General features: G+C 44.9%; 1 protein-coding gene across 3 annotated transcripts; it reads left to right on the top strand.

The window, feature by feature from the left end:
- The first annotated feature begins 1058 nt into the window (after positions 1 to 1058).
- LOC136456394 (DNA ligase 6) lies at positions 1059 to 22169 on the top strand. Of its 3 annotated transcripts, none has more exons than XM_066456244.1 (20): positions 1059 to 3451; positions 3529 to 3646; positions 3752 to 3833; positions 9802 to 9904; positions 10123 to 10219; positions 11301 to 11403; positions 11801 to 11929; positions 15977 to 16024; positions 16712 to 16809; positions 16882 to 16947; positions 17584 to 17743; positions 17822 to 17929; positions 18458 to 18507; positions 19614 to 19648; positions 19770 to 19828; positions 20348 to 20509; positions 20600 to 20688; positions 20777 to 20876; positions 21358 to 21475; positions 21700 to 22169. In XM_066456244.1, exons 1-20 carry the CDS (start codon positions 1174 to 1176, stop codon positions 21894 to 21896), a joined length of 4200 nt encoding a protein of 1399 aa, XP_066312341.1. In that variant the 5' UTR covers positions 1059 to 1173; the 3' UTR covers positions 21897 to 22169. The 3 variants fall into 3 exon arrangements, with proteins under 3 accessions (XP_066312341.1, XP_066312340.1, XP_066312342.1); XM_066456243.1 differs by having other exon boundaries at positions 19587 to 19648; XM_066456245.1 differs by lacking the exon at positions 16882 to 16947 and having other exon boundaries at positions 19587 to 19648.
- Positions 22170 to 26258: the final 4089 nt, after the last annotated feature.

Genomic DNA, 26258 nt, shown 5'->3' with positions numbered 1-26258 from the left:
GCTACTAAGAAGCTTACTTGTCAACCAAGCGATCAACTATCCTATAGTTTCTCACCCGGCAAGGCGAGGCGAGGTTTGGTCGAGGATCCAAACACATCCTCTCATGTGCTCTCTCCAAAGTAAATATTGAATGCAAGGCATCTAGCAACACAGAGACATGAAACCTCAGTTTCTAAATTGGTTTACGGATATTCTCAAATAATATTGATCATCTCATGATGTTTTTTAGCTCCCGTGGTTAAGGTTCTCTTTGGCATGATTTTTGTTGTGTCTTTTCAACTGGCTCAATTAAAAGCTCTACAAAATGAGCATATACAAGATCGGCTTCTGAAGTCAAACCAATATAAAAATGGTGAAGCTGAAGCCGTTTTTATCAAGAAGAAGACGTCAAAACATGGCTTTTCATCGCTTTACTGTTTTTCTAAAGAAGTCAAACTCTACCAAAAAAAAAAAAGCTTTAAGGATGTGTTTGGTTTAGCTTTTGAAAGATGCTTCTGCTGTCAAAAAGTAGAACCTCAACCCAATAGGTTGACCCTGAAGTTGCTTTTTTTAGACGCAACTGCTTTCACTTTTCTTTTCTTTTTTTTTCCAAAATGGATGGAAGTAAAGACATGCTCCCTCTGTCTTTTTTTCAGAGTCGTTCTAGCCTTAAACCTGGTGCATCGAAGATGCTTTGGACCTGGACGCTGCCTGTGTCCATGTGTATGGAAGAGACAGTGAATGAAGACAGTTTACAACCATGCCAGAACGACTCTGAAAACGGGACAGAGAGAGTATGTCGCAAAAATTGTTTCATGAAGATAGGAGAAGGAGATAGCTTTTATAGTCGTTTGAACCAAACAACTTATAACTTTTTCCACACCACATAACTCATATAAGCTCTTTTACATATCACAATAACTTTTTTTATTTCACGGCTTATAGCTGAAAAAATAGTTTCTGCTGATTTACTCTCACACGAAATCATTATATTATCTATTCATAGAGTTTATCCTGGATAATCATAATTTGAATCACTTCTTATGGAGAATCAGGAAGGGCTCTGCCAAACTTGCCATTAGACACCTTCTTTCCCTTTCCATTGCCTCTCGGCGCGCGCCATCACCACCGCGCCATGCCATTCTCCGCCACCGCCGCCGGCGCCTCCAAACCCTAAACCCGCCGCCGCAATCAATGGCGTCCCTCGTCTCCTCCCCCGAAGATTCCAAATCGCTGTCCGTCACCACCTCGTCGCTCTTCCTCTCCTCCATCGCCTCGCTCCCCTCTTCCCACGCCTTATCCATCCCCACCTCCGCCTCCACGCCTCTCCCGCCCGTCCCGGCCTCTGTGCCTCCCACCGCGCTCATCCCGGGCTCCCGCTTCCTCGTCGACGCCTTCCGCCATGCCGGGGACTTCTCTGTCGCTTACTTTCTCTCGCACTTCCACTCCGACCACTACAGTGGCCTCGGCCCTTCCTGGCGCCGCGGCCTTGTCTTCTGCTCCGCGCCAACCGCACGCCTCGTCTCATCCGTGCTCTCTGTCCCGCCTCAGCTCGTCGTCTCCCTCGATGTCGGTGTCCGTATCAGCGTTGATGGGTGGAGCGTCACCGCCGTGGACGCCAATCACTGCCCCGGCGCTGTCCAGTTCCTATTCGCCTCCCCTGGGCCGAGCGCCGAGAGGTATGTGCACACCGGTGACTTCCGTTACACAGAGTCTATGACGCGCGATGCTAACCTGCTGGAGTTCGTCCGTGCTGATGCGGTGTTTCTGGACACCACATACTGTAACCCCAAGTTTACATTCCTTTCGCAAGAGGATTCTGTGGATTACGTAGTGAATGCAATCAAACGTGTGAAAGATGAGAGTTCAGTATCAGGAGAGCGTGTGCTGTGTCTGATCGCGACCTATGCGGTCGGCAAAGAGAGGATTTTGCTGGAGGTTGCACGGCGCTGTGGGTGTTCAATCCATGTGGACAGTAGGAAGATGAAAATTTTGACAGTGTTGGGGTTCGGTGGGGAGAATGGCGTTTTTACTGAGGATGCGACAGGGACAGATGTGCATGTTATTGGGTGGAATATCTTAGGGGAGACTTGGCCCTACTTCCAGCCGAATTTTGTGAAGATGAAGGAGATCATGATGGAGAGAGGGTATGCGAGGGCTGTCGGGTTTGTACCAACTGGGTGGATGTATGAAACCAAGAAGGAAGGTTTTGCTGTTAGGGTGAAAGATTCACTCGAAATCCATCTTGTTCCTTACAGTGAGCATTCAAGCTACAATGAGTTGCGCGACTATATTAAGTTTTTGCACCCAAAGAGGGTGATCCCTACTGTTGGCGTGGATGCTGGGAAGCTCGATAGTAAGGAGGCAGTTGCTCTGCAGAAGCATTTTGCTGGGTTGGTCGATGAGACAGCAAACAAACAGGAGTTCTTGATGGCATTCCATCGTAGGTCGGTAGATGCTACTCATAGCTGCAAAGATGTGGTTGCTAAATGCTCGAACCAGCATGATAGGGAGGATGCTGCTTTGTTACCAGCAATCACTTCTGCTTCTGAACAACAGGATACTCTGAGGGAAAATATTACGCAGGAAATGATTAAAGAACTATCAGATTTCCTACCCTCGTGGGTCAGCCAGGAACAGATCACGGACCTGCTGATGAGTTCAGGTGGTGATGTTGTTAAAGCAGCATCTGATTTTTTTGAGCGGGAAAGAGATTTCTTTGAAGAAGCAAATGTTTCTTGTAATGACACACCCAAGTCAGAGAAAAACCATTCTTCTGATCATGGGTCTTCTGCTGATGTAAGTAGTCAGCAAGAATCTCCTTTATTTTCGCAGAAGCCAGTGGAATACTCTGCAAAACTGGTAAATTTGTCTCCTATGAGAATGAAACTAAATACTCCCAAAAAGGTAAATAAGAGGGGTTCCAGCACTACAAAGAAGCCAAAAAAGAAAGGACGATTAACTTCCTCAACAGAATCTGGTGGGCGCAAGCAGTCGACAATTACAAATTATTTCATTAGAGCTACAGAAGCCACAGAAGGTGCTTTTAAAAGGGTAAGGACTGAAAAAGTAACTGTGGAGGCACATCAAAATGTGGAAAATGGTGATTGGTTAGCTGATACTGCAAAAACACAAGATCAGAGTTTAGACCAGCTTCTCCAGATTGTAGATGGTAGCATGTCTAGAGAATATGCAGTTTCTTTGCTTGAGAAGGCAAATGGAGATGTGGCGGTAGCAGTTGACATATTTTACAGTTCAAGTGAGAGTAACAATGTAATTGGCGTTGATAAGAATATTGTGCTGCAGAATGCACAAATTGAAACTGTAGATAAATGTAGTAAAACAGACATGGCTAGTGATTCTTCTCAGGCTACTCCAAAGATGTCAAACTTACATGTAGGAACTTCTTTAGCACATGCAGATTCTGCCAATACATCACTGCCAATTGAAAAGTATCTACCTATTGAGCATGGTTAGCTGCTTATTCCTGATATTCTTTAGCATCTTATTTAATAGTTAATCATGCCATATGTATCTGCATTTCTGCAGCTTGCTGGACAGCAGGACAGCCTGCACCATACTTGCATTTGGCTCGCACATTTGATTTGGTTGAAAAGGAAAAAGGAAAGATCAAAACTACCTCAATGTTTTGCAACATGTTCAGGAGGTTTCTGAATGTTTACCTCTTTAATTGTTCTATACATGTTGATCGTCCACCGGATATGTTCATTACTGTGGGGAAATGCTTAACGTCTTACCTTCTGGAATGCAGTTTGCTTGCCTTATCCCCTGATGATGTTCTACCTGCTGTTTATCTATGTACTAATAAAATTTCTCCTGACCATGAAAATATGGTAAGTACCTAACCTCTTCCCCACAGTTACTCTTTGTTTACCCACTTTTCAAGGTCTCTTTGGAATACGGAAATCTGGTAGGAATTTTGGAGGGAAAGGAATCCACCATCACTAGATATGATGTTTCCTAAGAAATTCATGTGGGAATGCTATATAACTAGCTCCAGGATTGGGAGGTTTTAATGGGAAAGGTCTTATATGCCCCTGTATGATTTTTGGTGTTTATATTTTGGTTTTTGTAATCATATGCCAGTGCCTGTTTGCAATAAATATTTGCATCGGCAAAATATCTTAAATAAATGTGCGTCGTATATACATACAATGATAATTCCTTTAACAATAATCGATTACATTACTAAATTTACTGCTGATAATAAAAATAAAAGGCCTATCTGCCATGCTAATTTCAGCATGATACATCACAAGATTAGGCTTCACCAATATGGTGCATGCATCACTTTTGTTGTGAACGGCCATGCCTTGACCACTCTGCTCCAGCACAATTCAGATTATTTTATCACTTTGATTTGAAGAGTGCTCACCTGCAGTATACAGATTCACAAGGAACAAAATCACATACACATTTTGTTCCGTAAATTACATATCTAGCTTAAATAAAGTATTCACACTACCAGGTCCCAACCAATTCAGTGGCAGAACCATTACTTATGTCAACAACATTCGATAAAAATAGGGACAAAGATTTTTTGGTGTCCACTATCCAAAGTACTAATTTGTCAAAAAATCTATACTAGGCTTCAATGATTGCAAACACTGCATGAGAAATTCAATGATATATCATGCAGGAGATTTTCATCGGCCATGAAAAATCTATAATAATTTTTTCTTTCTGAATACACCTAATCAAGTCTTGTCTCAAATCAAATACCAACTGAGGACATCCTGTAAATGAACCATGTGGACTGCACAACAGCTGAACAGCAGGGAGTTTTTTCTTTTCTTTTCTGAACACACTAAAGAAACTGTACCGTTGCACTGCACTAGTAGTATTCAGTACCAACATTCCAGCCGGAGAAGACGGGGAGCGGCTGTGGGGTGGCCACCAGTGACCACAGGCTGGCCTGCCGTGTCTAGCAGCTAGCCGGCAACGCCTAGCCTCTGGGCACACGGCCCTGACTGTTGGCTGCCTGGAGCCTAACCTGACCAAGCCGGGTGCAGCCCTGCAGAGGAGGTCGCCGTTGGCGGCGGCTGAGGGGGCCGGGGCAGCCCAACCCTGGGGGTGCTTGGACGACCGGCGCCGGAGATGATTTGGGGACCAAAAACGAGGTCATCCAGCAGAGCATCGTCGGATCTATCCGTTCCATCCATCACCTTGCCGGAGCGCTGGCTGTGGTGGCCGGATGTCGGCCCCTCATTTTGAGAGTCCAAGGTGCATCCGTACTTGCGCCAGGATCATGCACAATTACACACAAATTAACAGAAATGGCACACAAATATATAATAAAAAGGTTCCAAGCTTTATTGATATCTAAAAATAGAGTCTTACAACAGTGGCCTGAAGGGCATAGCCATAGGCTTACAAATCTAGCGGAAGACTACAGCCGTGAAGCGGCATTTATTACAACATGGTGGTCTCTAATACGATGGTATTTTACAACGTAGCGATATCCTATTCCACAGGCAAGCTCGAGCGCGGTCGAAACCCTAGCTTCGATGACTGCTTCCTACGATTGTGATCCTCGTGTAACTCCTAGTCCTCGCGGTGCGCCTCCTCGTCATAGTCATGGTCTTCCTCGAGGTTGAAGTCTGTGAGTCAACAACGGGTGAGTACATACGTACTCAGCAAGCCCTAACCATAGGGTGGAAAATGGAAGTGGGGTGGAGTGATCATAATTAAAGGTTGGGACCTAGCAGAGTATTACCATTCTCACTAGTTCTCGGGTTAGTATCAAGGTTTCATTATTCACATTAACCAGTTTCATTACACATAAAAGTAAGTCTAATCATAGTATCCCATCTTAGCATCTGCCTATTCCAAGGACGTGGCTATTCGAATAGGTTTAATAAACTCTGCAGAGGTGTACAAATTTCCCCACATGATAGGCACAATCTCATCCATGATCAGTGGACGGAATAGGCCTAACGAGACCCCGTACCCAAATGTACGCGACCTTAGATATCCATATAACTCTACCACGGCTTCTCAGGGGTTAACGCACTAATCTCGGGAGGATACCAAATCTTCCCATCGCATAATCTCGGATGATACCAAATCATCTAAAAATAATAATATGGGCTCGAACGCGGCCAAAACTCAAGGGGCTTAACGTGGAGGATCACATAGCATCCACGCCAACCGGGCCACGGAAGATCACATAGCATCCGTGCCTTCTCCTGATATTCCGCTGTCAACACCGGCCTCCTAGTAGAAATTATACTTCTATCTAACGAGGTGTGAGATCAAGTCTACCTATATTAGACATGTGGCTGTACGTAATATCTCACTAGGCGAGAGGGACTACGAACCGGTCCTTATGTGACTGAGGCGAGTATCTCCCGCAGGAACCCTCACTAGGCGATCCTGCCAAGGTAATATATCCCACATAAATTACCTCCACTCGCCCTCTGTCGGGGTTTAGTTTAGGTTTACCAATTTTAGGGTTCACAATTATTATCCATAAGTTCATTTATATCATGGAGCTCATAACATAACAAAATAACCATTTATCGCAATTATTAATCGCATTATAACAATCGAGCTCATATTCCGGATAATAATTATTCAATAAGCAATTCATTTATTTAGTAGCAAGTAAAGCAAGGTGGAAGGGGGATGGGGGAGCTAGGACTTGCCTTCGTTGTTGTATCCTTCCGGCACGTCTACGTAGTCCTAGTCCTCGTTCTCTTGGTAGTCACCGTCGTCTGTCGGGCGTAGCTATCGTATAAGACTACCGCCAAACATAAAATAAAAGGGTAAAAGCAAACATAGAACAATATGGTGGTACCAGGTAAAATAGATAGAGCTAGATTTTAGATGAATTTTAGAAGTGGTTTCATGTGAAACGGAGTTAGGATGAGGGAGATATGTATTTTAGAAGTTTAACCTATAGTTAAATAACTAGGTGGAATTTTACATGTATTTTCTTGTGCATGAAAATATGTGCAAACTACATGGTTAATTTCCTTAATGCATCTAGTTAATTTATAAATTTTCTGGGAATTTTTCTAAGTAAGAAATGGATTTATAGCCCTCTCTGTACACTAACCGGGTGTACCTAGCATTTTCCTATCGTGTATCCTGTGCGGTGTGTGCGCGCGTGTCTATGATAGGTGGGGCTGGGGGGTGACGGCGTTATGGCCGCAGGCCCACGTGACAACGAGAGAGTGAGGGAGAGGGAGTGACGGACGGGGACGGACGGCAACGGCGACGCCGTTATTGCTCGGTCCCGCACATTAGTGAGAGAAGAGAGGGAGGGAAGGGAACGACGACGGACGGGGGTCGCCGGTGCGGTGATGGGAACAGGGGAGGGTGGCTCGGGCTCGCCGGAGTGTGTTACGCCGGCGACGCTGAGCCCCAGTGCGGATGTTGAAGTGGTGAACGGGGCTTGGGAGGTCAAGCCGCAGCCGTTGGGGTGACCTAGGTGATGGGGAGTGACTGTGGTGGCGGTGGCAGCTTGCCGGAGTGAACGCGACGGCACCGTGCAGTGGACTCGGCCATAGAGGCCTTAATCTAATCAACCAACTACGTGAACGTGAGCACGGGTGAGTGGCGAGTGCAGCGAGGGTGGTGTAGTGCCCAGTGTGGCCTTGCCAACGATGGCCGACGGCCATGGTGGCTCGGCGGAGGGGGGTGCACTGTGGCGGCTTGACACACAGGAATAGACGACCAACTAGCTAGAGCAGAAGGTAGAGGAGAGGCTCTAGGACTCACCTGCCACTCCAATCAACCAATGGCACAGCAGCGAAGGGGAGAAGAGTGGGCGGCTCTAATGGCTCCGGCGGATCCTGAATTGGGAAAGTTGGAGCAGAGTGGGGAGAAGAAGGGGAGAGGAGAAGTGGAGGGGGAGATGGGGTGTTCCCGCCCCTGGCGTAGCTAGCGGTGAGGAGGGCGAGGCCGGAGCATCACCGGCCGGGCCTATTTATAGGCCGGCAATGGCGGTTCTGGCAGCGAGATATTTTCTCACCGTGGGCTTATCCTCTTCGCGCGCGTGCGTTTGAATTCACTAGGTCGCTTCGCCACAGTGCGAGCTTATCCGCGCGCGCGGCCGAGGTAGCTTGGCGGCTACCCATGGCGGTACGGCTAGGGGCGGCCATGGCGCCGCGTGTCAATGGAACGCCAGTGAGAGGGAGAGAGGAGGGGAGGAGCGTCTGTGGGGCCGGGAAGCTTCGCGAGGGAGCCGTCGTTCTTATCCATTCGGCGCGGGGTGGAGCGGGGCGCGGCAACGGCGGCGTGGCCAAGGCGAGCACCGCGACGCGGTATTTGCGTCGAGCGGGAGGAGGTAGACGACGATGCTGACCTGCGGGTCCCGTTCGGCAGCGAGAGGAAGAGAGGGAAGAGAGAGAGCGGGCGCGGCGCGAGCTGGGCTAGGGCCCGAGTTGGGCTGGCCTAGTGCGGGAGGAAGGGAAAGGGGGAGAGAGAGGGAATGAGCTGCTGCTGCGGGCCGGGAGAGGAAGGGGCCCAAGAAGCTTTTCTCTTTTCCTTTTCCTTTTCCATTTCCCAGATTTGTTATGCATTTGTTTGAATGACTTTTGAATTCAAATTCGAAAATGTAAGTATGCAAGGTGTACCACCATATGTTCAGCAAACAAGCAAGCCAACATTCACGCAATTTCACACAAGTAGTTTTGTTCCTAGTTATCCTATTGATACTAAATAAATTTCCTAGTTATCCTATTGATACTAAATAAATTCCTAGCTAGGTTATATTTATTTGTTTTATGTAAAGTTTTAAAAAGTTCAAATTTTTAGTGGTTTTTAAACTAGGTCAAAATTCAGGGTGTTACACCGAAATAGTGGGCGGCGGCGCTAGGGTTTCTGGAGGAGGAAGGGGCGGCGCGAGAGAAACGTCAGGGAAGGGCCGGGCAGACAGAAGCAGTCACACAGAGAAAGGAGAAAGAAACAAATCGGTATTTGTGTAATGGGTGGCATTGGTGGGTAATTTCTCCCAACTCCATGAGGAAGTACAAAAGTCCAGGTTCTGGAGTACCACTTGAGGAGCTCCACAAAAAACGTGGAGTTGACCTCCAAGGCTTCAACTCCACCTTTTTCTTGGAGCTGGAGCAGAGCTGGAAAACCTGGAGTGGAGCAGTCCCAAACAGCCCCTTAGAACGGAGGGAGTACCTTATAGTATTGAGTTGGGATACTTCTTGTAGATTTGTGTCAAAACGTAATTCCATAAAAGTATACATTTGCTATACTTTATGCCTTATAAATATATATTGCAGTGAAAGGTACTAGTCAAAGTTATGTTTCTGAGACCCCATGATGTCCAAAACATCACATATTTTTGGCTGGAGGGAGTACATTCCAGATCATAATTTAATTTTTATTATGAATAATCTGCATATCAGTAGACAAATTGATTATATTTTTCTGGTTGATCAGTATTAATGAAAACATGCATTAAACCATTGCTCAAAGATTGTAAAGTTTGAATCTTGATATGTGTGCGCTCCTTATAAACCAGACTGTGCGGGAATAGTTTACAGTATGATGCTCTAAACGTTACACATTCTTTCCTTGTTCAGCCTTTTCTCTTTTAATATAGTTTTGCTATGCATTGTCATAGGGCGGGCCTGGTGCAAGTGGTAGAGTCTTACCGCCTGTGACCGGAAGGTCCCGGGTTTGAGTCGCGGTCTCCTCGCATTGCACATGCGAGGGTAAGGCTTGCCACTGACACCCTTCCCCAGACCCCGCACAGAGCGGGAGCTCTCTGCACTGGGTACGCCCTTTTTATTGTCATAGGACATGCGAATACATTAACCCCATGTTTGTTACTGAAGCTAGGAACTGAACATTGGTGGGAGTCTAGTTGTAACTACTCTGGAGGAATCATTAGGAACCAGCAGATCTAAAATACATGAAATGTACAAAACTTACGGTGATCTTGGTAAGTACCAACTTGTTATCTCATATTGGTAGTATAGAAGAAAAAGGCTTCTAGTGTAATCTTTCGCAATTTTCTTTGCAAAGTGAAGACATATGGATTCATTCGCTAGACTTATGGCAAGATCCAACATCATTGTGTAGTTTCATTCATTGGCTGTTCCTGATTGAGTTGCCATTTATAGTAACAAGTATCAACAATGGATGAATTGTAATTTGTAGGTAATGTTGCCCAAGAATGTCGTCAGAATCAAACGCTACTTTCTCCTCCCCGCCCTCTCTCGATTTGTGATGTATATTCCACGCTTCGGAAACTAAGGTATTACTTTCAAATTAAAACTATCTGCCAGTGGCCCTTCATGAATCTTGCCAAGCATTTCATGCAACTGAAGATTGCTTTTATATGAATGGCTAAATTTCAATCGTGGCTAATTTGAATTATATCCAATCTTTTTATGTGGTAATTACTAACTACGAAGGGCGGGCTTGGTGCAAGCGGTAGTGTCTTACCGCCTGTGACCGGAAGGTCCCGGGTTCGAGTCGCGGTCTCGCATTGCACAGGCGAGGGTAAGGCTTGCCACTAACACCCTTCCCCAGACCCCGCACAGAGCGGGAGCTCTCTGCACTGGGTACGCCCTTTTTAATTACTAACTACCCCAGATATCATGTAATGCAACAGCAATTTCTGATTATTTTGTACCTTCCATTTTGTAACATGTTGTGCAATCTCATACGACACAGGGAAAACCATTTTCTGATATATTAGTACAGAGCAATGGATATGACAAATAACACATCTCGTCAGTAGAATCTGCTTAGGTTTGACATAATACTTTTTTTAACATTTTTTCTTGTGCTAGATGTTATGTGTTGGGGAAGTATAGAGATAATAGAAAGGATTGCGGTGTGCATTATCTACTTGAATAAAGTAACTGGATGCGGCCCTGGACTTTGTCGGCGTGACGGAGATGTAATGGCAGCTTGACGTCGCCCCAGCAAGGCAGGGCACGGTGGGATACACAATGAATCAATCTAATGCCTGCCTAACACTCGGCCGGTCTCTGCTTATATACATGAGCCCAGCCCCAAAATCTAAACCAACTGAATTTGATTTGGTAACAAACTAAATGGCTTGATAGCTAGGGACTCTTTTCCTGCCTCGGCTTCTCCTTCTGTTTTTTTTACGGTTTTAGCGGAATACCTACATGACACTTAGTAAAATAAGAAAATCTATCTGTAAGATGCTCCAGTTTTTTGGTTGATGAGGTAAACTCAGCCCTTTGCTTCGACGATAATAATAAGATTCATATTTTGCATGATGTTGTTTATTTTTATGGGATGCTCTGACAAAGGATTATCTTCAATTCCTCTTTACATCGTCAAATTTTTTTTCGTATTAGTGCAATATCAGGTAGTGGAAGTTCTGGGAGGAGAAAAATACTTGTCTTGCATCTTCTTCGGTCCTGTAGAGAAACAGAAATAAAATTTCTTGTCAGAACACTGGTGAGCCATCCATTCCTTTCTGTTGTGTACTTTGCAATTTTTATTTGAGGCGATATTGCATGTAATGGTTGCTGGTTGTACTTTGGTTCCATGTTTTTGGTCTTAATTGCTTATATTTATCTCTCTCAATTTGAAGTTTTCAAGTATTGATTTATTAATACACAACTTCCTTGCATTCACAAAAAAAATGAAATTCTTATATATTTGCCCTTACTGTGTTGGAGATCAACTTTATGGTGCATCTCGCTTTTATTGTTACTCCTGCGACATGTTTCTATGTATGTTAAATTAAGCTACAATTTAGTATATAATAGCTTATTCATGTTGCCTTTTACTGTGTAACTTCTAATAAGCTCCACCACTTCTCTGTTTTGTGTGTGGCTTTGTTTAACTTCAGGTTCATAACTTGCGTATTGGGGCTATGATGAAGACGATATTACCTGCGCTTGCACATGCTGTTGTTTTTGATAGAAACTGTGCAGCAGATCCTGTGGTGTCCTTGGAAGGCATAAAATCACAACTACAGGTTTGTATGAACGCGAATTTTCTTTTGTGCAAATTATATGTTGGGAAGCCTTGAGCTTGTTCATGACCCTGGTGAACCCATAAGGTGAGAGCTTGGACTTAGCGCAGAGAGGTCTTAAGTTTTTCTTAAAAAACCACACTACACCAGTCAATTGGGTAGCCTTTTGCCTTTGTTATCTACCTTTCTACAAGCAGTTCATATCCCATAGGCCTAACATGAAGGCTCCATTCTCTTGTTTACTAGAGTGCTGGAGGAAGTTCTCTCTTTATTCTTTTCTCGAACAACGAAGGAGACTTGCGTGTAATGCACAACCCTCCCCCAACCCCACCACCACCGCCCACACACACATAATCCCAACAAAAGATGCATTATAGGCAGATTTGCTAGTGTAGGTGCCAGAGCTAGAAAGCCTCTAGATATGCTTATCCTGAACATCCAGTTGATGAGTTGAAGGTCAATGTTCAGGGAAAGGGCATGTGGGAAGACGAGATGGGCAACTCATGGATTGGGGTCATGAGACAGCCATCTCGCTTCAGTTCTGCACTGCTGCTCTCCTACTCCCGGTCAGCCTTTCCTTGTCAGTCGCCACCACAACATGCTTCTCCTCTGTCTTCTTCGAGCCATCATCAGGTCTCTCCCTTGTGAAGCTCTCTGCGTCAAGGTGCATGCCAAGTGCCTAATGATTTGATTGGTCGGTGGCTCGATGCTTCAACTGTTTTTTCTGTCGAGCACATTGCGGCAAACTGGAAGACCACATCTCGCTGCTTCCATTGTAAGGAGGAAGGTCATAAAGCTCTGGCCATTGCAAGCAGCCCCGGCCCCTTGGAGGTCAGCGGATGAGTGCTCAGTTGCGCCAGCAGTTGTTCCACCCTGATGGTGGTATGCAGTCAGCATCTTCCCCTCCATCTTCAGTTCAGTTGGAAGCTGCATCTTCATCTCTGTCCACTCGTGACTGAGACTTCTGGTCAATTGCGTGAGGTGTAAATTGCCATTCCACAATCGAGGGAGATGGAGGAGTGTAGGGGGTGTCTTCTCACAGACTTTCGTCGCTATCACCGCCGTCTCCTGTCCATTGGTGTCGTTGACGCATTGTCATTCAATTTGAGGAGGCTCTTGCACTTGAGACCTTATCGGCACCACCAGTCATGTGTGTGAAGGATTCATGGTCTCACTCTAAAGCCATCGATGGTCTGGAGACGAATCCAGTGACTATGGTTTGCGTTGCAAATGGGTGGGGTCCTAATATCATATGGTTCTTGAAGCATCTGTTGGTACCACCTCTGTTGGACCCAAGGGTTGTGGTGGTGAGCCACTCCCAGTGGTTTCTGAATCCCATCTAGGCCTTGTTTGGAAACCGTGTATTGTATACATGTGTGGACTGTTGCACCTGTAACTCCCTCTATCCCAAAAAGAATGTTATTCTTGCTTTTCGAGAAGTCAATCCATCTCAAATTTAACCAATTATATACAAAAAAATACTAATATTTATGATGTGTAATAAGTACCATTAGATGGATAATGAAATATATTTTCACAATAAACCTATTTGGAGATACGAATGTTGTTGATACTATTTTCTATAAATCTGGTCAAACTTAAGAAAGTTTGATTCAGTCCAAATATAAAGGGCGTACCCAGTGCGGAGAGCTCCCGCTCTGTGCGGGGTTTGGGGAAGGGTGTCAGTGGCAAGCATTACCCTCGCCTGTGCAATGCGAGGAGACCGCGACGCGAACCCGGGACCTTCTGATCACGGCGGTAAGACTCTACCGCTTGCACCAGGCCCGCCCTTCAGTCCAAATATAAAACGACATTCTTTTTGGGACTGAGGAAGGGTTAGTACCTGCCGTCCACCCAATCCCCGGGCTCAGATTTGACCCACTTGGGAGCTGTCACCAGTCTACACATGTTTGGGATTCCACACCTGTTATTGCCTGGAGGCTTCTTTAAACATGTATAATAATAATCGCTGATCTTGCTTGTGGGCTTCATGAACATGTACATGTGTGTGAAGACTAAAAAAGTAAATAATAAACATTAAAAAACAAAGCCCGTATAAATAAATAATCTGATAGAAAAAAAAAAATAAAAAGCTACAAAATCAGAAGACCACCAATAAAAATAAATAAAATTAAAATACATGAAATATTTATAGCTGAACCAGAATCATTGGTTGAGCATTCATCCATCCAACCAATGACAACAATGAATGTCGTGGTTAGTTGTTCGAGATAGATGCAGGACAGCCGACCGTCTTGCAAGAAGAGGCCTCCCACACCCAGGCTGTTGACCACTTTGCGATCAAGACAAAGAAGACATCAATCACCTACTATCAACCTGCGTCTTTGCTTGTGAATTCTGGTTCTTCCTCCTGCGAAGAGTGGGCTCACAAGTGCTTAACCCCCAGTCTGATGAGACCTCCTTTGATGATTGGTGGGACAGAAGTTCAAATGCAGTGGCTGCTCCCTTAAGAAAGGGCCTCAACTCCATCATTATTCTGGGAGCATGGACTTTGTGGAATATTCGTAATCGGTGTGTGTTTGATGCCGAATCTCCAAACCTAGCTAGAGCTCTGTTGCTCGCTGGTGAGGAACTTCTCTATTGGACCTTGGCAAGGGCACGAGGTATCAATAACCTCCTTGCCCAAGGGCTGAATGAAAGTTAATTTTTTGGTCGAGGTCGCCTTCTTTGTATGCCAACGGCTAATCTGTTTATTTTGGACATAGTGGTGTGAGTGGGTGTGCCTTGTATGGGTTCTTATCCCATTTTTTCTTCTTAATATAATGATACGCAGCTGTCCTGCGTGTTCGAGAGAAAAAAAATAAAAATCACACATGCATGTTTTTTTAAAGTCCGCTACATAAGTGATAATTTAAAGTCACCTAGGTTTTTCCAGCTCCAAAGAAATTCTAAGCATTAGACAGCAATAGATAGTTTCCTCTTCAACCTTCATGCATTTTTGAAGTTTGAAGTACCTGTAAAATACAAACATCACTATATTTAGCTAAAGATTGGTCATCAATTCTGCTTGTTGAATAGAACTTGTCAATGAAAAGTGCAAGTCCAGTATAGATGTGTACTGCTGTACTGGACTACTGACTATACAGAATTAACTACAAAGTGGAAGTACATTACAGATGTGCACTGGACTACAGAGAATGAAGTAATGAACTACAAAGTCCAATGCAGATGTGAGATGTGTACTGGACAACAGAGAAAAAACTACAAAGTGCATGTCTAGTAAACAAAATACAGTTCAACAAAGCGCACAGTGCTATAAACGAGCTACAGAGAATTGTTGAGCTACAGCTAATGTGTCCATGAGTCTGCATTAGTACGCCTACTAGAAACTGCATATTAAAGAACCAATAGGTTAATGCAAGAGAGGTATAACATAAATATAAGTTGCTGTAAAAAATGGAATGGACTTCCGATGACCAGTTGACAATTTAATTCACCACTATATTACCGAATCACCAACTTGCACTTTAATTTAATTAGCATATCATGATCAAATCAGACTGAGTATAGACCAGAGTATAATGGCATATTGGTACATAATATAAATTGGCAATTGAAGCGGCAAGACAACATGGTAAATAGTTTAAACTGGCAATTCAAGCAGCAAGAGAATGTCACATTTACTTACCTACCTTCAAACAGAGCACCTGCTTTTCAAGGCCCTCACAACACTGTGGTGGCATGCAAGGTGAGGGGCCGGCAGCAGTCATGTTTGGTTGTAATAAGGTCACTGTACTTGGCTATTTTGGCCTTTCTTCTCATAAGTGGAGATATTCCACTAGGGCACTGCTCAGAGGGTCCTTTGACATCGCTAACCCAACAGTTGTTATCCAACGCTTCCTGTACCATTCTCTTGTTGATAATTCTTCCAGGGAAGTTGTCTTGATTGTCTCCCTTACTAGAAAATTTCTTTCTAAATAGAAGAAAGAGGATTTGGACCACTGAATTAGATCCCTATATTTGATTTCCAAAGTACACACATTGTTCTGAACCAATTTTTTTGTCTTTGGATCTTCCTTTTTTGCGCAGAGTCTTTCAACTGAAGTTGCTGAGGCATACAATGTCCTTCCTAATCTAGTAAGTCACTGAACCTATCACTTGAGTCATATACATTTATCATGGTACACAATTTCCAAGCTTTGCTTACATCCTAACTGTTTACATTCCAAAAAAAATAGATTCATCCTACATGAAATTTGTGGATTTACCCAAGCTGTAAGCCTGCAAACTTCATCAGGGGTGGATCTATCTAGGATCAGTCCAAAGGCTGTACTGTGTCTCTTGTAATTGGTTAACTTCTCATTTTAAAAGTAAAATTTGTACTAACTTTAAGACTAATAAGCTAAATTTACGTGAATTTTTCTGGACTGAGTAGATGCACTACTGATCTTCACTACACAACTATGTCTACAAAATAAGGTTGAAGTCAAACTGTAATTTGGAGTAATGCTCAAGTCTCAACTCTACATTATCATTGTACATTCACCTTTTTAAAAGGTAAATGCATGTCATTTTATATATATCAAAAGGCATTGTCTCCCTTGAAATAGAGAATAGTTTGCTCCAGCCAACAGTAAGGATGACCATAGTCTATTTGTATGATATAAATGGCACAGATGGTAGCTATGATGCTTTGAAGGTGATATAAATATTAACTTTGTGTAAGTGCAACCGGCAAATAGTGACAGTTATACTCAACTCAAAATTGAAATAGGATGCTTCAAGAGACGTTACTTATGCTGACAATAATACAATATTTGTCAGGATCTGCTCATTCCTTCTCTTCTGAGAGAAGGCACTGCATTTTCAGCTTCATCCTTAGCAATGGTGCCTGGCACACCTATTCCGCCTATGCTTGCAAGGTATGTACATGTCTGAATTGAGCGAAATGTGATGCTGTTTCTATTATAATTATTTGTTTATTGTTTTTTCAGAATTACTAACGGGTTGACCCAATCGTTGAAAGCTTTCCATGGCAGATCATTTACTTGTGAGTACAAGTATGTCCATTGCTCACTGCCTCTCTAAGATATTTTTTTGGCTAGAGCTACTTAAATAACTATATGGCTATTTTAACATTAAATTAATTTTTTCTGCTTTCTTATAAGCAGGTTTATCCTATTTCTAAAAAAACATGAAATTATTTTATGAATTGCTAATCACAACCCCTGGGATTCCAGTTGTACCAGGTTTCAGAAAGGTTTGCCCTGAACCACAATATCTTCCAAGACTGTAGCTTAAACCTGAGCTTTCTATTATCCCTGAAGTCCTGAGTTCAGACTCCTGAGATGGAGGAGAATGTTTCAAATTCCTGACAGTTTGAAGAGTCAATAACCAAGAAAGAAATAATTCCTTTATCTTTAAGCATAACTTGTCTATATTTGAAGGATCATGAAAACTCTATAGCGCTGAGGAAGCAAGTTGGGATTTGGGAGGGAATATGCCCCTATTCATGATGGTTGTTGAGCCTGCATAGTTTATACGTTCATTCCTTTTACCATACAACATTCAGGTCTATAATTTGTATTGACCAGAAGTAGTTACTCTCACCAAGTGGCCCATGCTTGGATCCCCAGTTTATTAGAAACTCTCCAGATACAAAAACACTGAAATTTTCTCATTAATGTCACTTCTAGGTATGATGGTCAGCGTGCCCAGATTCACAAACTACCTGATGGATCCGTGCGGATATTTTCAAGGCAAATGAAAGAATCAACTTCCAGATTTCCTGATCTTGTGAACATGATTAAGGAGCTGTGCAAGCCTGAAGTGTCCAGCTTTATACTGGATGCTGAGGTCAGTTTAATTCTGAAGGATTTGCCATCTCTACACTTTTGCCCTCAAACTATTTTTGTTATGGTTTTGCAAATCTAGGTGGTGGGAATTGACAGGAAGAAAGGAAACAAGTTGATGTCGTTCCAAGAACTATCTTCAAGAGAAAGAGGGAACAAGCATTCCTCAATTTCAATAGAGAACATAAAGGTGAGTATGCGATTTACTGCATCATTACCACTTTGGACTACCAAATGTTGTTATGGGTTGTACTTTTATGTGACTAATGCCAGTGAGTTTAGAACTTTGAGGAATTATTGTAGTTGTTCATTAATTTCTCTAATTGATTCGTTATAGTTCACAGCTTTAACTGAACAACATAGTCCCATCCCAAGTCCCTAGTGACCTAGTTCTCTTCAATAATGGTTATTTATCACTACCAATCATCAAATATACTTGCAGCAGATTATGCATTTCAACAGTAGATATTGCCAGAGCTCAATAACTCATCCACCTTTATGGTAGATAAGTATCTCAATTGTCCTTAGCACAGAACTTATAATAGTTCTTGTGTTCAAACCAAATGCATTGCACGTAACAAAGGAGTACCTAGTAGGATATGGAGCATTTTTCTGAGTATGGACTCTCATTTTTCATATATTTAACTGAAAGCTGAGTCCATGCTTTTCCCTTAATCAATCTTATTATCCACCTGGTAATGTGACGTCCACTCTGCAGGTTGACATTTGTGTGTTTGTTTTTGACATCATGTTCCACGGTGGAGAGAGGTAAGAATATTGTGCACTTTTGAGTTTTGAGTCCTTGATTTCGTGGAAATCTCGGAAAGGACTTATTTGTAATTGTAAGAAGCAAACCTTCTCTTAGAAAAACTAAGTAGAGAGCATCCATTGCTCATTTGCTTTACTCTATGGCGGTAATGTTATTAACTGGATTTAATTTAACTGTATAAAAAAAAAACTCGACCAGGGGGGGGTTAAGACTGCCCCCGCAGCATTACAAATAAGATGAAGGACCTTCTCACCCGGCCGAGAAAACCCCCACCCTTACACAGTGGCTTTCCGTTGCCCAAGTGAGAATTGGGCCGGTGCCCCCCCAGTGCTTTGGTTATGGGGACAGGCGAGGGGATTTTTTTAACCTCAGCCTAAAATTCGCTCCCACGGGGAGTCGAACCTAGGACCTGAGGAGTGCCGCTGGGTCACCTAACCGTTTGAGCTAGGCGCCCTTTGGCAAATTTAACTGTATCACATTTCAATTACTAAGTTATGACATATTTAGTTTGCTGGTGATGTACAGTAGCTTATTCTATTTCCAGTTCATAGAATATGAATGATTCAAATTCATGTCGCATGAGGTGCCTAATGGAAATGGGGGAGATATGAAGTGCAATCTCCGGCTCTCTGCTGAGGCTGCCGTCACCTTTGGTTGGGCACCAAATCATGGCAAACACTTCCAGATTATTTCTTAGTTTACTCTACTTACTATTAAGTATTAAAACTGAAATTGATTGTGCTAACAGGAACACAAACTTATCATTTTTTATTAAGGAATTTAAAGACAAATGCTACCACTCGGAGCAATCTTATTGTTTTATTCTTACATACTGAAGTATGAGGTTGAAATTTTAATGGGGGTTACAATACTCAATAGTTTATGGTCTAGACCCTCAACTTCCTTTAGAATACTTATGTTGATTTGGTGTTTAAAATGGAAGGTAATTTCATAATTGCACCTACGAAAGTGATTGCACTTGGTACAGTACCATGGCAATATCCACTAAATGCTATAAAAGCAGCTGCATATTACTTCCTTCACGTGTATAACTTTATTGTCTTATTCAAAACATCAGGGGTTTAACAGTTTTCTGCTCCTGCAGGCTACTGGATTGCCCTCTTCGACAAAGAAGAAAGTGTATGTTTCAGTACTATCTAGAAGCACTTGCAAAGTTCTAATAGGAGAATTTGCTGCTTTGTTGAGTACATGTCTCAATGGGTGCCATTAAACTTCTTCCTGTGATTTTCTTTCATTCCAGACATTCATGACTTGTTCCAGGAGAAGCCAGGATATTTTGAGTTAGCTCAGCAGCTAACTGTAAGTTTCATCTAAGAATGAAGCACTTCCCTTTTCATGCATGCGTTGTTATTTTCAACATTATTTTGGTACTGTGACACTATTGAATCACCTTCTAAATCTTAATATGACACTTCCTTCTTTTCCATTCATTGAGACGTTGTCGATGTTAGGTATCTGACCTCTCCTTTTCTTTTGTTTAATTTTTCCCGTTATTTGCACTACTCTAAATTAAAATCTATGCTGTGCAGCCTGAAATATAGCATTTCAGCAGTGCGGCTTTGTAAATTAGAGATCATATCCTAGAAATCAAATGTTACTGTACATTGTGAATGACCTTAGCATGACTGCATGAGCATTCACATCTCCAACCTAAAGTTTAAAGTATACATGATTTGGTCTGGAATAACATGCAGCTTCTAATTGTCATTGCCATGAACTTGCACAAGTGCGCAACCTTAATTATTTGTTTTGTTTATGATAAGATTTGTTCATGGATGCTTGTAATTTCGCATGAATCAATCAATTTCTACCATGTAGGTAGAAGCCAACGAAGCTTCACAAGACAATTCTAGCACTTTGGCTAGGATGAACACATTTTTCAAAAATGCATGCCAGTCTTCTTGTGAGGGTATAATGTTAAAGACTTTGGATAGCGATGCTGGATACTCTGCTTCCAAACGCTGCGATTCATGGTTAAAGGTGCAAACATATTTCAGTACCGAACTGGTGCTTGATGTTTTTTTATTTCCTGAAGCTCCTGAAGTCTTATGCCCTTATCATTATTTTCAGGTCAAGCGTGACTATGTGGAAGGCTTAGGTGATAGCCTTGATTTAGTTCCAATTGGTGCATGGTATGGAAATGGACGTAAAGCTGGGTGGTAGGTTTAGTCCCAATCAGCTCTAGTTTCAACTTTTATTATTTTACCGAACAATCCCGACCTAGTGTGCCCAAATTTATCTGTACAGGTACAGCCCTTTTCTCATGGCATGCTACAACCCTGAAACTGAAGAGTTCCAAAGTGTATGCCGTGTTATGTCTGGTTTCTCAGATGAGTACTATAAAGAGGTACGAATAAATTGCTGCCTGGATGTTTCAATGGAACGCTTGTTCCTAGTAGCATTACATCTTTAAGAAGATGGTCAGTATTTGCTTACATGCTTGAATGTGGGGGAGCTGATCCCTTCAAGTGGTTCCTTTTCTTTTGAATGGTTTTGCTATTATAAAAAGGCGCACATCATTCATGAGTGATTGGTCATAAAGAATGAATGTTAAGAATTCGTATGATCAACAATGGAAATTAGCGCATGATTGTATGATTCTTCGTATGATGCAATTTACTCACAAAGTGAGTGCGTAGTTTTATGTGCCTACCTATTTATTTATTATAGATCTCTATTCAGTGGTAGCTGAGATATTGTCTACAAGACAAATAGTCTGTCATTTTATACTTAAAACTCAAGGCAGTTTCAAACAGTGTCAGATCTCTGTGCTTCTGCAGAAACACCTTCAATGGTTATGGCTTTGATATTTGGAATTTAATCTACAGATGAAGGAGTTTTATTCGGGGGAAAGGATACTGCCCAAGAAGCCTGTTTACTACAAAACAGATGAGCAACCAGAGCTGTGGTTCACCGCAGAACAAATTTGGGAGATCCGAGGTGCAGGTAACGTGAAGACCCTCCTATTAGCATTTCCAGGGCTTGTTTGGACGTGGATCGGGTGGAAATTAAACTAAGTTCCACCCCAATCCAATCCAACACACGTGGATTGAGATGGATGGATACATCCAACAAGGCCTGACATATGTTTTCAATACTTGTACCACATAAGCTAATGCAATATGTCAGTGGCGAAACGTGTGTTTATCTGCCTTTGTTTTTCCATGCAGACCTGACGTTGTCCCCTGTTCACCATGCGGCCATTGGGCTTGTCCATCCATCGCGCGGCATCTCAGTGAGGATGCCCAGGTACATCCGTTCAGTTCCAGACCGGAGTCCAGAGGACTGCGCCACGGCCGCCGATATTGCTAGCATGTTCAAAGCTCAGACCCGGAAGATGGATGTCAGCAGCGAGGGCCAGGAGTAGCGATGCAAGCGAGGTTGAGCAGATCGGCCCATTGCCATCCTAGCTTTTCTTTTGTTCACCAGTTTTTTGTATACAGAACGAACCAGGGTGAAGCACCCCACTGGTGAAATGGTGAAAACTGAAAAGGGTAGGACGGCAGTCAGCACTGATCCCACTGGCTTTCAGTTTTTCTTTGTACAGAAACTGAATAGGTCTCTTAAGCCCTCTTTCTTCCCTGTTGCAAAGAGGCTTCAGGACCATCTCGTTCTCATCTGGTACACGTTATTACCTAGTGTCGGGTACCATAAAAATGGGTCTCCTAAGCAAGAACCAAAAAAATCGCTTAGACCTTATAAATATCGAAGCCAAGAGACAACCACCGGTAAACCCCCACCTTATCTGAGGCCCGGCTGGACCACCCGGCCTACCTCGAATAATATTTGGGCTCACCCGAAGCGGGCTCAGCTTAGAACGAAACCACGAGGCCTCGGACGAGGTACCAGTTTTCTGACTCGCCTAAGATCTCGCGCCACAAGGCCTTGACGAGGTACTGATTCTCCGACTCGTCCGAGGCCCTGTACCACGAGGCCTCGGACGAGCACCCAGCTACCGACTCATTCGAGGCTGGCTCGGCATCAACCCGTCACCGCCGTCTTGACCGACTTCTCTGACGGGACGTCACATCCAACTAATGCGTTCAACCACTCCCGCGACGTCAGCCGAATGATGGCACGATACAGCGGAGTGGCCGACGAGACGGGAGTCACATCGACACCATGCCATCCGGGACAGGACGGGGCAAGGGTTATAGGCCGCTGTGCTCGGCACTGTGCTGCCTAACCCCTGCTCCAAGGACAGCGCGGCGTGGAAAGTCAAGTCCGGGTTCCTATAGCCTCGGAATCGACGTACAAGACCAACTGCACCCTCCGAGCCTCGGCTATCCGCTTTCGGGCTCCTGTAGCCTCGGGACTCGCGCCCGCCGAGCCCCTCACAATGGTTCAGCCTCTGCACCAACTGGGCCTCGGCTCTCTACGTTGTCAGCACTCTGGGACCGGCACGTCGTCCGCAGTACGCGCCATGCCCTGCGTCAAGCTGCAGGAGCTCCCACGTCGTGCACAGGGCCGAGCTCCTGTAGCCTCGGAATCAGCGCACCCGCGCCGTCGCATCTACCCAACCTCGGCTCTCCCCGCCGGTCAAACATACAGTGACCAGCACGCCTCCAACAGAAGAAGACGCGCATGCCACCATAGGAGCTCCCACGTCGCATAGGATCAGGCGTGACCGGCGCGTCGTTCTAGTGAACCGAGGACAAGACCGCTCCACTGACCATGCCGCCACAGTGACGAGTTGCAGGGCTCAGACGTACCGCCTCTGCTCACAAACCGCCCCGTAGCAAATATATGTACCGCCCCTGTGCCTCCCTTCGACTATAAAAGGGAGTGACTAGGGCCGCTTCTAAGGGGAGGAGACAGAGACGTGCAAGCAACGCACAACGCTCTGTAACACACACGCTCCCTCACTGCAAGAGATCAACATCTCAAGCAACCCACGCCACTCTACGTAGAGACCTAGGACTAGCTCTCTCTCTCTCGCTCAGCTTGTAAGCCCCTACTACAAGCACCTCGGTGCAAGGAATATAAGATCGCTCTCTCAGACTGGACGTAGGGCACCTATTGTCTGAACCAGTATAAACCTTGTGTCTCTTTGCATCACCATCCAGAATTAGGGGCACGCAGTATATTTTTACTAGTCGGTTGAGGACTCGCTGGACCCAAAACACCGACAGTTGGCGCGCCAGGTAGGGGCCTTACTGTGTGTCAGCTTAGTCATCCCGACAAGTTCCGGATGGCAGACCCCGTGCGACCACTGCGTCTTGGTATGGTGATCTGGTTCGGGAGCCTAGAGTTCATGTCTCTAGGATATGAGTACGATATGGTACTCCTCCCACCCAGAGCCCCATCGACCGTTGACGACATCACGCACCAGCAGCCTAGGCGCAGGCGGCGCCTGGGCCGCCGCTCTCATCACGCTCGCCAGGCATGACGCGGGCGGGACCACCCCGACACCGCGTGAGCTTAGGGTGACGCACCGCGCTCCGCCAGTATCCCATACCCGGCTGTTGGTACAGAGTCCCTAGCTGGGGACCTGTCTAGCTTAAGCCTGGGCAAGGAAAAGACCCCAGTGGCGCGCAGCAACGCCCCATCATCAAGCTTTGCCCCACCACTTCTTGAGGAGTTGACTCCGGCGGAGCGTAGCCCGGCGACGACATCATCCCTGTACCCCCTTCGGGTTGGGCAATGCCGCCACCTACGCTTCCACTTGCGCAGAGCCCCCAGGACGCCACCAACATTTTGCCCTCAACCTCATCGCCACAACCCCGACCCACACCCACGCTGACTCCTCGGAGGAGGACGAGGCGTGGGCCGGAGTAGACTTCTCTGGGCTTTGCGACCCTAAAGCCATGCGCCGCTTCATGGCCGTAAGCGACTACTGCTTCGGCTACTCCGACCCCGACGACGAAGACACTTACGATCCCACTCGTGAGTGCTTCAACGTCGAGCTCGGGGTGCCAAGCGTGAGCGATGAGGACGAAGGGGCAGGCAATCGCTCCCTACCCCATGAGGGGGCAGGCGATGCCACACCTCCACGCGTCGAGCCCCCCAGCAGCGTGGAACGAGAACCCCGCCCCAAGGAACTTCGACGCCTAGACCTAGAGCAGCTCCGTGAGCTTCAGGCCAAGGTCAAACAAGACCGACTCCTTCTACAGCAGCTCCGAGACACTCTCGAGCAGCGGGGTCGTGGTGATGGCGGAGCAGCTTGGCGGAGGGCTCGCGACGTCAACCACCGCATCAACAACGATGAAGGGGGCGAACAACCCCTGTCTTCAATCGCGCTAGCCAGAATGTCGCGACAGCAGCGATGCTACTCCTTGATGCGTATTCCGGTTACCATCAAATCAAGATGAAAGAATCCAACCAGCTCATGACTTCTTTCATCACCCCATTCGACATGTACTGCTATGTGACTATGCCATTCGGCCTCAGAAACATAGGGGCCACATACCAGCGGTGCATGACCCAGGTCTTTGGTGAGCACATTAGGCGAACCGTCGAGGCCTACGTGGACGACATCGTGGTCAAGTCTAGGAAGGCCAGTGATCTCGTCGATGACTTGGAGATAGCCTTCAAATGCCTCAAAGAGAAGGGCATCAAGCTCAACCCTAAGAAGTGTGTCTTCGGGGTCCCCCAAGGCATGCTCTTGGGATTCATAGTCTCGGAGCGCGGCATCGAGGCCAACCCAGAGAAGGTCTCGGCCGTGACCAACATGGGACCAATCCAAGACCTCAAGGGAGTGTAGAGGGTTATGGGATGCCTTGTGGCCCTGAGCCGCTTCATCTCGCACCTTGACGAAAAAGGCTTGCCTCTGTTGAAGAAATTTGGTAAGAAATAGCTATGGCAACTCCCTCACCACCTTTTGCCCGAAGGGCGGCTTAGGCTCCGAGGAAGTTTTTTGCAAGAGATATGTTCAAAGACGAGACAGAGGACAGAGGCTCGGAAATACAATAAAAACGATTAAAAAAGCTTATACACACAAGTACTTTAAAAGGCCTCGACAACCACAAGCGTCATGGTACAATGATGTAAGTCCTAATCTATTTACATGGCCCCTTTGGCCTAGGTCAAAACTCAGGGTCGCCAGCGTCGGCGATCGGCGTAGGAGGAACCACCTCCTCTTCGAACAAACTGGCTAGTGCCGTGCCAGGGGCCTCAGCCGCCTCCACTAGCTTCATGACCTCCTCCTCAGCCTTCTTGTCATCCTCAGCCATGACGTAACCGTCACTGATGTAACACCCCGGTTTCACGATCCTTTTAGCGTCCGATTTAGGCCTCAGTAAAGTTTTCGAAACGAGTTTCTCGGACTTTTGATTTAAAACGTATTCGACGCGATACTGCGAATCCAGTGTGACTTAGTTCGCGGACTCAAGTAAACGCTCAAGTTGAATCACGCCGGGCGTAGAAATAATTAGGAATGTCGAACGGCAATTCGAGCCAATCGATAGCAAACGGTTCGTTCTATTAAATTAAGCATGAAAGCAACGTTTATAAATAAAATAAAACCCATTCATAAATAGAACAATATATATATATATAGCTTTTGAATAGAAATTTAAATTCGAGCTTGCTGAAATTTTCTGGTGCCTAGACGTTGCAAATTAACTAAAGTAGTGAACCGTTATATATATATACACACACATATATATATATATATACATGTTACGGCAGTAACATTAAATCAAAGTACGTGCATGCATGCTGTCGATTATCTCATTCAATTGTTTGTTCGTACACATGCACACACACACACACACACACACACACACAC

The sequence above is a fragment of the Miscanthus floridulus genome, chromosome 6 (assembly GCF_019320115.1).
Source record: "Miscanthus floridulus cultivar M001 chromosome 6, ASM1932011v1, whole genome shotgun sequence".
Classification (NCBI taxonomy): Eukaryota; Viridiplantae; Streptophyta; class Magnoliopsida; order Poales; family Poaceae; genus Miscanthus; species Miscanthus floridulus.
Note: the sequence above shows the minus strand (reverse complement) of the source record. Positions and strands in the feature narration are given on the sequence as shown.

What these genes read in the sequence shown, in the direction of transcription:
- LOC136456394 (XM_066456243.1), top strand. Translation starts at nt 1,174, where the DNA reads ATGGCGTCCCTCGTCTCCTCCCCCGAAGATTCCAAATCGCTGTCCGTC. An exon ending in GCATAAAATCACAACTACAG is followed by an intron (nt 11,930 to 15,976) that starts GTTTGTATGAAC and finishes TTTTTTGCGCAG; the next exon opens with AGTCTTTCAACTGAAGTTGC. An exon ending in TCATTTACTTGTGAGTACAA is followed by an intron (nt 16,948 to 17,583) that starts GTATGTCCATTG and finishes TGTCACTTCTAG; the next exon opens with GTATGATGGTCAGCGTGCCC.